The sequence below is a fragment of the Sphaeramia orbicularis genome, chromosome 14 (genome assembly GCF_902148855.1).
Source record: "Sphaeramia orbicularis chromosome 14, fSphaOr1.1, whole genome shotgun sequence".
Taxonomy (NCBI): domain Eukaryota; kingdom Metazoa; phylum Chordata; class Actinopteri; order Kurtiformes; family Apogonidae; genus Sphaeramia; species Sphaeramia orbicularis.
In genome coordinates this window covers 24,448,517-24,461,630 of record NC_043970.1, presented here as the reverse complement: position 1 = coordinate 24,461,630, position 13,114 = coordinate 24,448,517, and the positions used below count along the sequence as shown (strand labels likewise).

The following is a 13,114-nucleotide window of genomic DNA, read 5'->3' as shown; positions in this document are numbered from 1 at the left end:
AAGTGTCTCATAACCTGTATTTTGTGACTGTTTCCAAAAATGAGCCGATCCTGTACAAAAAAATAAATTAAACTAACACAATTATGAGTGGGATTTTTAAAAGTCTGTTGAGAAAAAGAAGAAAAAGATACAATAAAGTGATGACATTCGCATCCAATGACCAGTTAGGATTAGTTTCATCTGGTTGTTTGTTTCCGTTACGCACCACATTATAGCACTCAACATGTTTTTGATTTTGTCTCTTAATTTTTCATCTAATGCATTTCTTTTCTGTGTTTTTACCTTTTGTAAAGCTGCAAGTGTTGGAGTGAAAACATGCTCATCCTTTTTTTTTTTTTTTTTTTTTTTTCTGGGCCTGACGTCACTGGTTTCTTAATAGGCAATAGGCTGCGCGTTAAGAGGTGCGGTCATTACACTGCTGCGTTCACACCGAAAGCCCATCACAGGAAAAAATGGAACATGAATGACAAGACTGAGCGCTCTGACTGTATTTTGTAATGATTTTTCTCTACTTTAGACACCACTCAGGATATTTGACACAGCCGTGAGCTGATATTACTAATGGGTGGGCTGTATTTTTCTGCGCTTACCCCAACATACGCACACTTCGGATCATCTTAATGGGGCCGCTGTGTTCTCCACTTTATAATTTGGCTTCAGAAATGTTGTCTGACAGTTTTTTCAACAGGAGCTTCTTGTCAAATCTGGATTGTGGTCCTGGAGCAGAAGAGCAACATCTAAACTAACGGATCTTGTTATAATCAGCTGATTTAGATTGATTTGGACGCACTGGATTTCCTGGAACGCACCAAAGAACGCAGAGGTTTCTGGGACTATACGTCGGAGACCAAAATATCTTGGTCAGACAAACACCATATAGGCCATAAAGTCCACACACTGGGCTGGAAATAAGTCAGAAATGCTTCACTGTGAAAGCTGTGAAAAGCCTATTCTTGATAGGTTTTTGCTGAAAGTTTTGGACAGACCATGGCACATCAAGTGTGTCCGCTGCTGTGAATGCAAGTGTAGTTTGACAGAAAAGTGTTTCTCACGAGAGGGGAGACTATATTGTAAGAATGATTTCTTTAGGTAAGTATTCAAATGTTCTGAAGGTTACCATTTGTTACCGGGAAAAAAATTGTTAATGTCTTTTTTTTGTTGATTTATTTAATTTTCATCCAGTATTTGACCAGTAATTGTGAAATTATGTTGTTAATGGCAACAAAAATACTTGGACTTTTCTAGTATGAATGAGACACCAAAATTTGATACATTATATTAAATTAATTTCGCAAAAAGGAATCACAAAAATTTGTTTACATTGTGAACTGTTACCTATAGGCTATGATTTCTGGCACAAATGAAAATAAATAAATTTAATAATAATAATAATAATAATAATAATAATAATAATAATAATAATAATAATAATAATAATAATAATAATAATAATAATTCTATAGTTGTATACATATGGTAAAACCAGCCTGAAAATGTCCAAAACATTTTTATATAGGAATGCACTTGACTGAGACAGACACTTGAAGCAAAAATCAAGTCATTATAATGCACCAAAATCTGATTATACATGTTTGCTTTGAGTGTGTTTGGTGCAGTTCTATTTCCTATTTGTATTAATTAATGAATCCATTCATTCCTAATGAATTTTCAGTTTCTGTGAAATTTTAGAGCAGGCTACATGATGCAGAATAGGCCTTATTCAGCCACATGTGATATTGTGTTTAATCTCAGTTTGTTTTAATATAATTATATAAGTTAACTAAAAGCTGATCAGGTGTATTTATGTTGTGTGTTAGTCCATGATATGACTCTATAGTGAAAGCTGTTGCTTTTCCTATTGAACAGGAGATTTGGGACTAAATGTGGAGGATGCGCCCAAGGAATTTTACCCAGTGATCTTGTCCGCAGAGCCAAGAGCAAAGTGTTTCACCTGAACTGTTTTACCTGCATGATGTGTAACAAACAACTGTCGACCGGAGAGGAACTGTACATACTGGACGAATTCAAGTTTGTTTGTAAAGAGGACTACCAAAATAACAATGGGAAAGACACAATCCTCCTTTCAGGTGATTTTATATGTGAATATATGAATTATTATTATTATTATTATTATTATTATTATTATTATTATTATTATTATTATTATTATTGTGGTGTTTTTTTTGTTTTTTGTTTTTTTTTTTATTATGTATTTTTAAGTTAATGTCCTTAATGGAATTTGTCGTTATATGCGTAAATCTGGTTTGTCGTGGTTAAAATATCAGTATCTAACGTGCAAATGTTTCTCTCGTGACAGTCACGACGTGCAGCGACCCAAGTTTGTCCCCAGACTCTCAAGACCCGCAGGATGACGGGAAGGACTCCGAAACGGGCCATTTATCTGATAAAGAAGTGTGCAACAACGAGAACGACGAGCAGAGCGCCGTCGGAAAAAGACGGGGCCCTCGGACCACCATAAAAGCCAAGCAGCTCGAGACCCTGAAGGCAGCATTCGCAGCCACACCGAAACCCACCAGACACATCCGAGAACAGCTGTCACGGGAGACTGGCCTGAGCATGAGGGTGATCCAGGTACAAAAAAAAAAAAAAGAAAAAAAAAAAATTATTATTATTTTGAATTATCTTCTTATAAATTCTAGGATGATCAATGGAATGTATCCCATAAATGACACTTAAATGCACCTCAGTGTTTACTGATGCACACTCTCACATATAAATAGACTTTATGGAGGATTAAATAAACTGTAGTTGATGGCCACTGGTCTGTGTTTTATAAGGCCTTACAACACTGATCCATAAAGTTTATTCCTTCTAGTTGGACTTCCAAACTATTCATACTAAATTCATGGATTTATTCTGAAAATCCTTAAAAGTCCGTTTGTAAACTTCATAAACATCCTGTAGAACTGACAAAACAAATTCAGTAATTTTCATCATTATTGTCTTTGAAATTGTACGTGTGTATTTAACTTTTAGGTTGCTTGTGTGTGCATTGCTGTTGATGCAGTTTTTTTTTGTTTTGTTTTTTGTTTTGTTTTTTTTGTCCATAGGTTTGGTTCCAGAACCGTAGGTCCAAGGAGAGACGCATGAAGCAGCTGAGCTCCCTGGGCGCACGGAGACACGTGTTTTTCCGTGGGCCGAGGAGGATGAGGGCGTTGGGTGAGAGACTGGAACCAGGGGAGCTCGGACACTTCTCATACTACGGAGGTGGGCAGTGGTGTTTACAGTCTGCATTAGGGAGTCTTAAGGGTGCCATGCATTCAGTATTCAGGACATGAGAACCACAGTCTTTATACTCACACAATGTTCTTTTATTTTCTACATGCATTTTTTTTTTTCTACTTCTGTATTCTATAGTTTTCTATATGCTTATTTATTCTATATTCTATAGTTTTTTATATGCATATTTATTCTACATTCTATAGTTTTTTATAAACATATTTATTCTATATTCTATAGTTTTCTATATGCATATTTATTCTATATTCTCTTTTTTATCTATATTCTATGTTTTTTTATTTACATATTTATTCTATATTCTATAGTTTTTTTTATAAACATATTTATTCTATATTCTATAGTTTTTTTTATATGCATATTTATTCTACATTCTACAGTTTTTTATAAACATATTTATTCTATATTCTATAGTTTTCTATATGCATATTTATTCTATATTCTATAGTTTTTTTTATAAACATATTTATTCTATATTCTATAGTTTTTTTATATGCATATTTATTCTACATTCTACAGTTTTTTATAAACATATTTATTCTATATTCTATAGTTTTCTATATGCATATTTATTCTATATTCTATAGTTTTTTATATGCATATTTATTCTACGTTCTATAGTTTTTTATAAACATATTTATTCTTTTTTCCATATTCCATAGTTTTTATAGATATGCATATTTATTCTATCTTGTAAATATTATCCTGTTTATATAGTGCCTGTTTGAAATTACTGCTACTGCCTGCTGAGCAAACTGCATCGAAATTTCATTTTTGGTGTAAAATATAAAATGACAAAGTCTAAGTCTTCATATTGTTCTTTTCCCTAAAAATGAACCATTTATTTATAGAATTCACGTAAAACCCAATTCATCTTCTTGGCCTAATTCAGATGTTTATACTTGCAGATTATCCTGGTGAATACTACGGCTCAGGAGGGAATTATGAGTACTTCCAAGGGCCACCACCATCCCAGGCTCAGACTCCAGCAGACTTGGGCTTCGTGCCTTCCTCTGTCCCCGCTGGCACTCCTTTAGGGGCCCTAGACCACCACCATCCCGGACACCACTGTCCCACAGAGGTGCAGTGTTTCTCTGACACAATGTCTCACCACCCTGCGGACTCACCGAGCCCAGAGCCCAATGGACCGGGCTCAATGCACAGCATCTCCAGTGAGATGTGTGGACCCAGCACACCGTTCACCACTGTGGCCCTCAGTGACAACGGATACACCAACCAGCTCTCACAACCCTCCTCAGAACTGAGCGAAGGCACTGTGTGGTAACACTCACCCAGAAGGCACACAAAGCTCAAGTCAAAATAATGCTTTTATTTGTTTGTCAAAAGTACATTTATTTATTTATTTATTTATTTATTTATTTATGTATTTATTTGCTCTTCTGTTGGGCCCTATTTAACTATTTATATAAATCTCTATATTTGTATGTCAGTATAATTGTTCATCGACTGGTCAATCAATACATACTTTTAAATAATCCATGGAAATTTGACTCATTAATATATTAACAATGATTTATTGAGCAATAAATAAATACAGCTGTCGGCTGAACAAAATGTCTTTTCAGCCCCATCATATTTATAATTGTCTCTAAAAATGTCAATGTGAAGTGCATGTTAGCATTTTTTTTATTATCTTTTATCCTGATGAAATACAACATGCATGTTGTCAAGTACAATGTTTTACAATTAATTTCAACAAATTATGATTGTGACATTTAATACATCTGACCAAACCTCTCTCAGGACACAGTAAACATTGCTTTGTCAATTCTGTTTGTCAGACATCTCCTTAGTTTTTTTTTATTTATTCATTTTTTAATTGCCAACACAGGTTTGCCTTCAAAATAAAATCAAAACAAACATTTTATATGTAACAGAAAATGATGTGACTTTGAGGTGAGTCCTACCTTATTGAAATAATGAACAATTGTACAGAGCAGTCAACTGTTTACTTAAAGCTCCAGTATTCAGGGGTCTGAATATCAGTATTGTGTGAAACCTCTTGATTCATACGGACGGACCATGTAATGCAAACAAACCAAACTTTTGTAGCTGTTCTATTTATGTGGTCACTCACTGTGCTAGTTTGTATAATGTCCTCATTAAAAACAGAGAATTCTAATAAATTGTTCTAGCAAATGTTCTCTGTACATTCAGTTGTGGGAAATATTGGTTTTTCATGGGTTTGGTTCTCCTTTAACCTCTGTTTTGATTTTTCACTCCACTATGTCAAATAATTTATACAACAATACATAATATCAACAGTTGCAGGTTTTACCTAACCACTATAATCACTGTAACACCACTTTTATTTGTAAATCACATTGGAAATACTTATTTATATTAGTATAATAATATAAGTGCTTTTAATCTTTATCATTTCCTAAAAGGAAAAAAAAAAGTGTGACAGTGTCTTTCTGGAAAAAGACAGAAGCGTAGTCCTCATAATACCGCAATTTACACAGCGCCTGTTCCTTCATCTTGTATTTACAGACTTAAAACCCATATATTTAGCTTTAAAAAAGTATACACACACATATTAATTTTAATCATGAGACAAAATGACGCTTAAAAGGACTCCTCTACATTTGCCATTTTTCAGTGAAAATCATGTATTTTCCTATGTGTAATTTACTGATCATTTAGATGTTTGTTGAGTAAATTCAAAAAGTGACTTTTTCATTTAAATATTTCATTAACACAACATGAAACTGAGCATATACCAGTACCATTTATCAGTATACATGGTTGTATTGAATAATCAATATTGCAGAAGATTTTGTACTTTACTATGGAGCCTCTGAATGTCCAAATGGGTCATACCTAATGGCAACGAAAAGCTGAGAAACTGCATTTTACCTGAAATCTTTAACTATATTGATGGCATTAATGGTTCAAAGGTTATGCTGCATTTACATCAGTAGATGCTTTTGGTCACCAATGGATATTTAGATCTTTGAAGGTTAATACATTGAGAGTCTGTCAAAAAAAACAAACAAACAAAAAAAAAACATACAAATTACATACACTTCAATTTCATTAGGGCCAGTAAAGGTAAATGTGTTTTTTTCCTTTTTTAACGTTTTGGAACCAGTTCAGGTTTATATTCACCAAAACCAAGCAAAATAAATGATATCTAATGTCACATCTAAAGATTTAGAGGCGGGATATGGTGAAATCACAGATCTATCAATGCACATCATATTCTGTGAAGGTGTTTGTCTGCATGGATGTGTGTTTTTGTGTGTGTTTAATGAAAGTGTGAAGGTTTCTGAGTCAGGAGATATGAACGAGATACATATGAAGCTGAATAAAACAGCCTGAGGTTAATGACTCAGATCAGTGAAACAGAGATACGGTGACAGCAGGATCAAAACCCACAAAATATACAACACAGGGATCTGTAATGTAATAGAATGTTTTCATATTGGCCTTCGTCAAGATATTCTGCTTTGGTTGAAAAACACTTTGCGGAAGTATAATTAGAGCCTAGACCTCAGTTCTGCCTGGAAAATCGGCTTAAAATAGGTTTTTCAGAGATTTTTAAAAAGTTGATCACATATTTTTAATGTTTTCCGTCATGTATGGCCCTCATCTCAATATCATCCAGTGTCGATGCCACTCATCTCTTAATTTAATAACTAAAATTAGCTCAAGCCCACTTCTAGCGCAGTGTCCTTGACACATTGGAGTTGGTTGTTGAATTTAAAGTAGAGTAATTCTAAAATTCTGACCTAAATAAAAAATCAGAATTAAACTTGACTTCAGAGGAAAGAAAAATACAATATTTCCAAGAATTTTTCCACTTCGGTCACAAACACTAACAAAAGTGACACCAGATTCTCTTTTCACTGTAGCGTAGGAATCATTCTTTTCTTTCTCTTTACAGTGAAATATTTCAATTAGCCACAAATAACTGATCCCTGGGATTAAAAACAGCACATGGAATCATTCTCAATCTCATTTTTGCTTTTCAGACTCATGTCAAAGTGATGCTTGTAATGTTTTATTTGGCCTATGTTTTATTTTATAAATGGTAGCCTCTGATGTTTAGATGTTTTGTGTCAGGAGATAATGCCATGCTGGTAATCAAACTAATCCTTGTTTATCTGAACAAAATGCCTCGATTAAGAGAGAGATTTGCAAGTCAAATATGAGGCCAATAAATCTATTTAAATCTAGCTGATAGTGATTATAGAATTTGACAAACCACATGCTAAACAAGGTATTTGTAATTTATAATAATGATTATGCAACTATTTGAGTGAAAATCTCTGAAATATTTTGACAAAATTTTACTCTTAATATTTCATATTAAAAAAGATTACATGTTTAAAAACACTAATTAAATTATTTCAATAAAGGACTGCCCCATCAGTGTGGGAAAAATGTCTTACAGAAGAGATGTAAAGAGGACATGTGACACTAGTTTGCATCCCAGTCTTTCAATAGAATCATACACCTCAACCTACAAACCCAGATTTCCATATTAATGTAAATAAATGAAGGTAAATATTACAGTTGTTCAGATATTCTTGCTAAATTATATTCTATTGTCATTTGAAGTTGAGATTGCATTCATTTTCTAATCAGAATCTTATTTGAACCCAGATTTGGCCTTTTTTTGTCACCGCTGCTTTTTGTCACATGGACTATCTGGCCCAATTCTCTAATTTGACTCTTTCTTCACTTTTTGCTCAAGGCTTGCTAGTCTACTTTCTGCATGAAAATCATTCACACATACAATTTTATAATCAATGCCCACAGTAATAGGATTCCTCTGGCCATGGGCAATTAATACAGTTCCTTTTTTTTTCCTCCTTGTGCTGATCTCAAAGCTACGAGACATTGGCTTCTCCTCATTTACATATTTATTGCATTGGACTCAAATCTGGCGAGTGATTGATGTGGAGCCTGCCTCCTGAATTTTCAGCGGCCCATTATTATGAAAGAGAAGAAGGGGGCTGCAGCACATCAGTGTACTTTTGATTAAAGTTGAAGAGGAAAGAAGCATAACAGTTCCCCACCTACTTTCTTTTCCTGCAGTGCTTAACCTGTAGGGCAGAATTTTGAGAAGATTTCAGCTTGTTAAGTATAATGACAAGTCCTGCTCTCAAAAAAAAAAAAAAAAAAAATCAAAGGAGATATGGTTGTTAAGATTTTAATCAGTGTTTTTACTTGGTGTTAATTTTTAACACTGTAAAGTCAACATAATCCAGTTCATTGAAACCCATTTAACCCATAAGGACCCAGTGTGACATTTGTGGCAGTTCCCAAATTAATTTTTCTGTATATTTAACCATCCTTAAGTGGTTTATCACCATTTATTGTAATATTATTTTCTGTATCTTGTGTTATTTTCAATAAAAATCAGGTATTTTCTAACATTTAATTCACTAATCTCAGAAAACTCAGATTAAAATTGAGGATTATCATATCAAAAATAGAGAAAACTAAAGAAAAAGTGAATTTTTCAGCAACATCCCTCTTTAACTGAACATAAACAAAGTGTCTCCATCCGTTGTCATTGATCCAATTCTATGGGTTTTACTGGTGAATCAATGTTGTAGAAGATGACGGTGCTTCCATGGTAACTACGGAGCCTCTGAACGTCCAAATGGGTCATATCTGATGACCATGATAAGATGATAAACTGCAATTTACACCAATTATTTACATGTATTAGTGGATCAACAGGTATTAAACATTTTATATCGGTAGATGATTTTGGTAAATGGTGGATGTTTGGGTCTTTATGGGTTAAATACACCAGCAGAGCTTGGTGTTATAGGTTTGGTTTGGCTAGAACTAAAATGAGTGACAGTTATTCCCTGCATTTTCCCTGAAAAAGTAAAGCTGATGATAAAATTAACAAGACAGGGTTCTGAATATCACCTAGGCAAGGTTTAGTTTTGACGTAATGGGAGAAATTTGGAAACATTCAGAAGATCCTCTTACCTGCAGTTTGTAACAAATACAATATTATTACAAGTCAGTATGAATAAAGCAGTACCATGATGCATTTCACCCCCGGTTCCTTCCGATCACTCTCTGTGTTATATTACATTTTACAGGGACACTGAGACAAAGACACGACACACTAAAGGTTGATCGTTCTCTCATTTGCAATCAAGCATGTAATGTTCTGGTGCGAAAAAAGCTCTGGTCTGCAAAATATATGTGTGCACGTGTGTGTGTAATGGGGTGAATGTGCAGGGGGGGAGATCAGAAGAAGCGGGGGTGGTGGTGGTGGTGGTGGTGGTAAGGGGGGTGGTGGGGGTTCACCTATACCAAACCCACAGCTTGTCTCCTTGATATTCGTTTGACAGAGACATGGATTGCTTTTCCCTGTAAAGACCATTTGAGGGTAAAAGATACAGTTTACAGAATTGGGAATGAGTTATTATTGTAGATGACATCACTGCTACCTTGTACCCAGAAACGGTAAAAAGAAGAATATAATGATATGCTCTGATATGCTCTTTTCTTCACATTGTGATAAGATGTGACTGTAAATATATTTAGTTTTGATCCAAATTCCATTATTAGCCTCCTGGAGTCAGAGCGCTGATGACTTAACCCTGTAAAGCCTGAACTATTTAATCATTGACAGAAAATTCCACTTCTTTGAAACTGGAGCCTTTATTGGTCCTTCAGAACAACCAAAAAAAATTTTTTTTTCAAATAGCAATTTCCATGTATGAGTTTGAATTTTGTATCATATTTGATACGTCAGGTCTTAATGCTCAAATGTTATTATTTTTGAACAAATAGAAACATAATATAAGACAAACATGTCTAACAATTTGGTAATTCCTTTTCAAAATTGGCAAAGTTCTGCCTCCTTCCTCATTAATGACAATCTTGTAGTGTCACTGGAAAGGCCTCTGGTGAATGAATTCCTCCCCCCTGGTGGATTATCTGTGTATTGCATGTATCTAATTGTATACATCAGGTTTTTCAAGAAAAAATATGACACTGATCATGTAGAGGGTGTCAAAACTCATGTATCAAATATGATACGTTTGGTGTTATAGGGTTAATACAATAAATAAAGTAATGCTAATATTTAACTTGGCTGCTCAAAATCAGACAATTATCAGAATGTAGTTTCCTTTTATTCTGTTTCTCTAAACTCTTTATTTGTGTCACCTCTCTTATGACGATGTGACAGCTTCTCGCCAACTTAGAAACATCTTTATCAGTCCAATTTAGATGATAAACGTCAAGACTGTTAGATGATATTATATGATATGGGATGTGAAGCACGATTTTTCTGGTTGATCGCCTTTGTCCTTCAGACCCAGAGGACACTGGTCACAAATCTGATGTTCCATGGGCCCTGTGCGAAGCAGTAAACCAACATTTCCATAGGGAGTTGGCTTTCCACGCTCCACTGATATGCCTGTAATCTATGCATTTTAATGTGGTTCTTTCGCCTTTCAAAGTGTGCCACCAATGGACCGTTGTGTTTATTTACCTAAACTGTTTTTGTCAGCAACTCTGTGTGCACTGTAACTGATTATGAACGTTGGTGAATGTGTTTGGAAGTTTTCTTACGCAACCATCATTAGTATGACTTTGTATTTTGACCGATACAAGGTGAAAATTAAAATCAGTCTGTGGATTCTTTGAAATATGGAGGAAATGAAGACACAAATTTAGAAGTTCGACCTAAATACTGAAAATATAAAAGAGAAACATTTTAGATAACAAGCAGTCAAAGTGACTCCTCTTCCATTGCGCTATGTGGACTTGTCACTGCTCCTAATTTCCATACAGGTCATTGACCTACAGTAATAACTGTGATGTATGGCCACAGATGCAGCACCTTGGCTACTGACCTTTCTCACAATCCCATACTGGGCAACCTTCACCGCCACGCCCCACCTTCTTTTCTCCCACCAGCCCTGTTTGTGAGCCTCCCTCCGCCTACCCCCTTCCTTCATCCCTGCATCTCGTCTTTGGCTTGATGTACGCGGCTCGCCACACTCCAGTGGCTCCATGAATGTTAATGTCGGGATGGGAGGAGGGAGGAGAGGGGAAGGGGTGGGGGGGGTATGGTACAGCGAGCAGCTTCACCTGGACTGTAATGCTCATGAGGACCAGTTTTTCTTGTACATATTGTTATTTATCATGGCTAAGCTATTGCTTCTCCTCTATCGGTGTAAGTGAAAAATCTGCAGCAGTATTAAGAGTATTTATAGTCTAAATAGTTACGGTGTGTTATTGATTTCCACACAAAACAAATAGACTGACAGCAAGCCAAGTGTTTGCTGTTTTAATGCTGAAACATTTCCCTCACTGTTTTATAAAACAAACAAACAAAAAAGTCTGTCTGGTTGTGATGCCTCCTCCTCCTCCTCTTCATCCCTCTGCAGCACCTCGACCCTCTTTCTGTCATCCTGGTGTTCAGTGGGGCTCAACCAAGCCTTGGCAGGATGAGAATGTATGCATTATGCGGTGATGATCACAGTGTTTTGTAATCTTTGACCTTTGTGGCACGTTTCAAATGGGGATTGGAGATTAAGTCTCTTGTGCAGCTGGCTGACAGACTGTCTTCCCTGCCCCTGGAGATTTTCACTGTCTTATTATATCAGCTGGTCTCCCTGTATTACATATACAGCTATTTTTATTAGAAAAAAACAAAACAAACAAACAAAAAAAAAACAATCATAAAAGGTTTGAAATATATGAAGAAAATCCCAAAAGTCCAAGAAATTAGCACTCAGAAACTGCCTAGACTTCTTTTGTATTGTATCTGTGGCTACATTGACAATATTGTGATAAATATCTTTATATGTTAATATTATTTTTTCATTGGGTTAAATCACATGTGCACAAAAAGAGATGCAGGTTAACCATTAAACATTATAAAAGTATTTTTGTGGTGACTTCCAAAGGATTTTTTTCTCTAAATTTTACCTTTCTCAAGTGATTTATCACCAGTTTTCACAATATTATTTACTGTATTGTGCATTTTTCAGTGGAAATTAGGTATTTTCCTTTATTTAATTTAGTGATCATGTAGATATTCACAAAAGCTATGAGTGAATTCAGAGGTTATTAGAGAAAGCTGCAGCAGATCATACACTGCAAATTATTTGGATGAAAAAAAAATACATAGATTTTGAAGCATTAGATAATTTAGCTTGTTTTAAGAGTTAATTTCTTATTTTAAGTGTTCATACCTCGTAGACATGCTTAATTCAAGAAAGTTAAGTTAGTGAAATTATCTTGCTGCATGGACAGATATTTCACTTGATTTGAGTACCCTTTTCCTCAGATTTAGTGTTTCCATCTTGCTTTTTAAAATTTTTCTATTTATTTAATTTTTGATTTTTATTTTTTAAATATCCCCACCCAAAAAAAACAACCCAAAAACAACAAAGAAAAAAAATGTAATTAAAAAAAAAAAAAAACATTCAAAAAGGAGGGGGAGGAAGTACAACTTATATACTCCTGCATCCTTACCCCCGCTTTTTTTTTTTTTTTTTTTTTACTGATCACAAAGTCCCATGTCAGTTCCTCAAAGTACCTTAAGAAATCTTAGACATGTCAAAATAAATTCTAAACAATCCTGCACAAAATGCAAAAAATATCATACATATCAAAATAAACTCCATCCACTTCATAGCCGTATTATGCATGTAGACTTCAGTTGAAACATAAGTAGGCAAAAGAAACTCCAGATCCAAAAGGACACTCCAATATATGGAAATAAATCAACCAAGAAAGAAAACAAATATCACACAAATGTACTACAATTTCACTGTGACTCTTCAACAACACTCAATATCTGAAAAAGGAATAGGAAGAAGTCCTTTTAGACCCC

General features: G+C 34.7%; 1 protein-coding gene across 1 annotated transcript; it reads left to right on the top strand.

Moving 5' to 3' along the window:
• The first annotated feature begins 576 nt into the window (after nt 1–576).
• On the top strand, nt 577–5,365 carry LOC115433189 (LIM/homeobox protein Lhx1-like). Its single transcript, XM_030154466.1, has 5 exons — nt 577–1,089; nt 1,867–2,087; nt 2,318–2,592; nt 3,072–3,228; nt 4,167–5,365. Exons 1-5 carry the CDS (start codon nt 920–922, stop codon nt 4,541–4,543), a joined length of 1,200 nt encoding a protein of 399 aa, XP_030010326.1. The 5' UTR covers nt 577–919; the 3' UTR covers nt 4,544–5,365.
• The last annotated feature ends 7,749 nt before the right edge of the window (nt 5,366–13,114 follow it).